At 53.6% G+C, this 4,714-nt stretch overlaps 1 protein-coding gene across 1 annotated transcript in view; it reads right to left on the minus strand.

The window, feature by feature from the left end:
* Window positions 1-996: 996 nt before the first annotated feature.
* The window catches only part of LOC107112869 (ryanodine receptor 1-like), a gene marked incomplete at its 5' end in the record, with an annotated part of 75,479 nt that continues 71,761 nt past the window's right edge, over window positions 997-4,714 (minus strand). Inside the window, 2 exons of the mRNA XM_015414064.1 lie at window positions 997-1,544; window positions 2,654-2,705. Of these exons, the coding sequence (XP_015269550.1) occupies window positions 1,449-1,544; window positions 2,654-2,705 (148 nt within the window). The remainder of the gene's footprint in view (window positions 1,545-2,653; window positions 2,706-4,714) is intronic.

Consider the following 4,714-nt stretch of genomic DNA (forward strand, 5'->3'; position numbering starts at 1 on the left):
GCCAGAAGCAGGGGGCGGGGCTTCGTCATGTGCCCCGCCCCCGTACCTCACCCGGGGGAACTGCAATCCCCCCCGAAATGACCTCTGCTAATAAGTTATATCTTCCATAATCGTAGGTGCCGGGCAGGTGGGCTTGTGTATAGGGCATACAGTCGTCCTGGGGCTCTTTTCTTTGAGGGTGACGCAGAATGTGGCTCTCTGTGAGCCACGCCGTGAGAACCACTGATAGAAGGCAACTACGGCCCGCCTTCGGCCTCCTGCCATCCAAGGAGACGGAAAGAGAAAGCGCAGGCACCCACGTGTGCCGTTTAGCGATCCACCACCTCTCACTTGCACGCAAGGACAAATCCACAGACTCACGGGGGGGCCGTTTGCAGCAATCTATGGTTTTATTGGCAAGGAAAACAAGCTGGGCGGAGGAGGGGGGGAGGACAACGGGGTCAATCCTCCCAGCTGCCCCCCCCTACAGTAGACCCAGCTTAAAACCTCCTACGGCAGTGACGGTAGACACAGACAGTGGGAGACGGGAGGAGAGGGCGCTGGGGCAGCCAGGAGGAGTACGCACAAAACCCTGCCACCCGCGGCATCCCTCCCCCATCCATTCACACAGAGACAGAGGGATACATTTGGGGGCGCCCCCCCCCAATCAGTAGCACTAACCCCACAGATGAGACAAAGCTTTAAGGGTGGGGGAAACACGGCGAGGGATCGCAAAAGTGGGGAGAGAGATGCATAGTTGCCCCCCACACCGAGAACCTGGAGCCTCGCAGGGCCAGAAGACCCGTCTCTCTCTCCGTTCCGCCCCCTCCACGACCTCCCCCGATTGCACTATGCTTGACAGAGACAGCAGCAAAGGACCTCTTCTTCCCTCCTCTTCGTCTGAAAGACCTCTGGACTCCCTCCACCAAAGCCCGTCCCCTTTCCCTAGGGGGTATAAGAGTCTATAAAAGGCACTTGAAACTGGGGGGGGGGGGGGGCACCTTTGACCCAGGGAGACCCTTTGACCCAGGAAGGGAAATATTGCATGGACATCCTCCCCCCCCACCCCCGCTCCCTCCCTGTAGGGCAGAAATCCACCCAAGAGTTACTGGCCAGGTATGAAGCTAACTGGGCCCCCGGGTGCAAGCTCGCCCGAGCAGTCCCGAATCGGATCGTTTTTCTCCAGAGGGCAGGAAACCACGTCTCTTCATCCCAGGTAGCCAGGGAGGGGGGATTTGGGGGTCAGCGACAAGAGATGGAAAGAACTGCGGTGATGATGGGGGCAAGGGGGTGGTGGTGTTGGCCTGTCCTGCTCCTCCCCCACCCCCCGAATTATTATTTTTTGTAAAGGCCAGGATGGGTGTGTCACCCTGCATCGTAACTGCCCCCCTTCCCCAGGGGGGAGGACAGGGAAGTGGACCAGAGAAGGTCGTCCCCCCCCCTTCCCTTGGTGGGGGGCAGGGAGGCGCCTAGCCCAGCAGGTCTTCATATTGCTTGCGGAAGCAGTCCCCGGCAGGGAAGAAATCCCAGCAGCGCTCCTGGTACATCTTCCAGACGTAGGACTCCTGCAGCCGGGGGAGAGAATGGAGGCCGGTTAGACCGGAGGGCCTGTTGACGTGGGCGGAGGGGGGAATGCTGGGAAAACCTCAGCAAGGAGAGCAACCCCCCCCCTTCCAGTTTTGCAGAGCAGCTTGAGGCTCAGAAGACAAAAGGAAATGCCTCTTTACACAGAGAGCGATCAAAATGTGGAATCCGCGGCCAGAGGATGTAGTGATGGCCATAGGAATAAACAGCTTTAAAGGGGGGTTTGGATAGATTAATGGAGGAGAGGGCTATCAGTGGCTACTAGCCACGGTGGCTGAGGGGAACCTTCACATTCAGAGGCACGAATCCTCTGAATCCTAGAGCAAGGAGGCAACCACGGGGGAAGGCCTCGGCCTCTCTGCCCTGTTGTCGGCCCTCCAGAGGAACTGGCTGGCCCCTGGGTGAGACAGGATGCTGGACTAGATGGACCCTCCCTGGTCTGATCCAGCAGGGCTCTTCTGAGGTTCTTATGAAGGCCTCAGCCTCTCTGCCCTGTTGTCGGCCCTCCAGAGGAACTGGCTGGCCCCTGGGTGAGACAGGATGCTGGACTAGATGGACCCTCCCTGGTCTGATCCAGCAGGGCTCTTCTGAGGTTCTTATGAAGGCCTCAGCCTCTCTGCCCTGTTGTCGGCCCTCCAGAGGAACTGGCTGGCCCCTGGGTGAGACAGGATGCTGGACTAGATGGACCCTCCCTGGTCTGATCCAGCAGGGCTCTTCTGAGGTTCTTATGAAGGCCTCAGCCTCTCTGCCCTGTTGTCGGCCCTCCAGAGGAACTGGCTGGCCCCTGGGTGAGACAGGATGCTGGACTAGATGGACCCTCCCTGGTCTGATCCAGCAGGGCCCTTCTGTTCTTTACACAGAGTGATTAAAATGTGGAATTCACTGCCAGAGGATGCAGTGACGACCAGAGGCACAGACGGGCTGAAAAGGGGATTAGACGGATTCATGGAAGAGAGGTCTATCAGTGGCGACTGGCCATGGGGACCAAGGGGAACCTCCAGGTTCAGAGGCTGTTAAAGCAACAGGTGAGTAGCCGGCGACTCTCCCCTGCTTCCACATTTGGCAAGATGAGCAAGCCCCCCCCCCTCACCTGGCCAGTGTGCTCTGTTTCATCCTTGTTGATGAGGTACATGAGGAAGAACCTGCAGGAGGAGGAGGAGAAGAGGCAGTGAGTGATGAGGAGCTGAAGGCTGTGGGTTCCCCCAATCCCTTCTCTCCTTGCTTCTATCAGGCAAACTCCCTAAAACCCTCCCCAAAAATCTGCAGCAGACTCAGGTGGGTAGGTTTGGAAAAACTTGTGCCGTATTTTGTATCGCGCTGTAAGCAACAGGATGGGTAGCACCCGTCCAGTGCTTCCGGACATGAATTGTTACCGGACGTGAACATGAAATGCTACCGGACGTGAACACAGAGTGCTACCGGATGTGCTGGTTCTCTGCTGGAAGACACGGCCAGAAGAGGCTAGTGCCTGCCGATTGAGGAGGAGGAGATTGGTTTTATACCTCGCCCTTCATTACCTAAAGGAGCGGCTTGCAATCTCCTTTCTTTTCCCTTCCCCTCCCCACAACAGAGACCCTGTGAGGTAGGTGGGGCTGAGAGAGCTCTCTCAGGAACTGCTAGTGAGAACGCACATCAATAGCCTCCTGCTGGAAAGACCCTAACCCACCCACGCTCCATCTGTGGTACCGCAAATTATGGGACCAGTTCCTCATGGAAAGTGTAACTAACAAAATAAACAATGCCTCACAAAAACCGATCAGCACCACGTGTATGACAAAATGGGACCCTATCCTTGAATACCTGACCACGGAGGAATTTATTCCTCCCCTATGGACACAATTTCAAAAATGGCTATAAATTTATTATAGGCTTTTACCTACTAGAATAAGATATGATTACCCGTATCAAATTATACTGTCATATGTATACACATTGGATACATTGCGCGGCCTTGCCATTACTGTTTAATATCTATATATTTTATACTTGGATAATTTGGATAACTTAAAGAAATTGCATTGAAAGAAACCACTAACTTAGTAGTGTTATATGGAACAGTTAAAATGCCACACTACGAACTGTAATCTTCGAAGAGCACAATGATTTACCTATTTTACTCTCGCTAAATTTTACTGTTTTACAGTTTCACAGTTTTTCTACTTTTTATGTTGTTCTGTATTTTGTACTGTCATTTTTCTCAATAAAATCAAACTATAAATAAATAAAGAACTGCTAGTGAAAGAACAGCTCTGAAATAACTTGTAACTGACCCAAAGTCACACCAGCAGCTGCATGTGGAGGAGTGGGGAATCAAACCCGGTTCTCCCAGATCAGAGTCCGCGCTCCTAACCACGACACCAAACTGGCTCGGTATATGTTGTGCCCATTCTATTTCCCTTAAATAACTCTCCTGTCTCCTTTGCTGCCCCTTATGACAGGAAGTGCCTTCCAGGGCCTATATGTGGTACCACCTGTCTTCCTTCCTTCAAATCCCTCCTCACAACCCAGCTTTTCAAACCAGGTCCACTCCTATTTAACAGGTATTGGTTCCACTCACTGTAGTCCCGCCCCACCCCATTCTGTATGCCAGACGCCTCCTCTGTGCTTTGGGCAAGACCGCGCGTGCAGGCCTTCCCCTTGAGGGCCGCGGCATCAGCAACAGATGAGGAGCGCACAGGAAACCCATCTATTGCAAACAGTTCAGTATATCCGCAGACGTGCTTCTTTAAGAGGGAGACGGTTCACGCGGTCGCCACAGAGGTATAGCAGCACATGTGAAACCAGGATGTCCTTCTCTCGTGGTGCCTAATCGGTAGAACCGGCAAGGCAGCGCGAGAGTTCAGACGGTCCCTGCCAGGGGTCATTTCGTAGAAAAAGAGGTGCAGGAGCTCATTAGCATAACTCATGCAGGGCTCTTTTTGTAGCAGGAACTCCTTTGCATATTAGGCGACACACCCCTAATGTAGCCAATCCTCCAAGAGCTTACAGAACTCTTCTTACAGGGGCTACGGTAAGCTCTTGGAGGACTGGCTACATTAGGGGTGTGTCGCCTAATATGCAAAGGAGTTCCTGCTACAAAAAGAGCCCTGCTAGTCATTAGCATAACTTATTTGCATATGCCACACACCCTGACATCACCGGAAGCGTGTCA

Source organism: Gekko japonicus, unplaced genomic scaffold (assembly GCF_001447785.1).
Source record: "Gekko japonicus isolate JY-2015 unplaced genomic scaffold, Gekko_japonicus_V1.1 scaffold3255, whole genome shotgun sequence".
NCBI lineage: Eukaryota > Metazoa > Chordata > Lepidosauria > Squamata > Gekkonidae > Gekko > Gekko japonicus.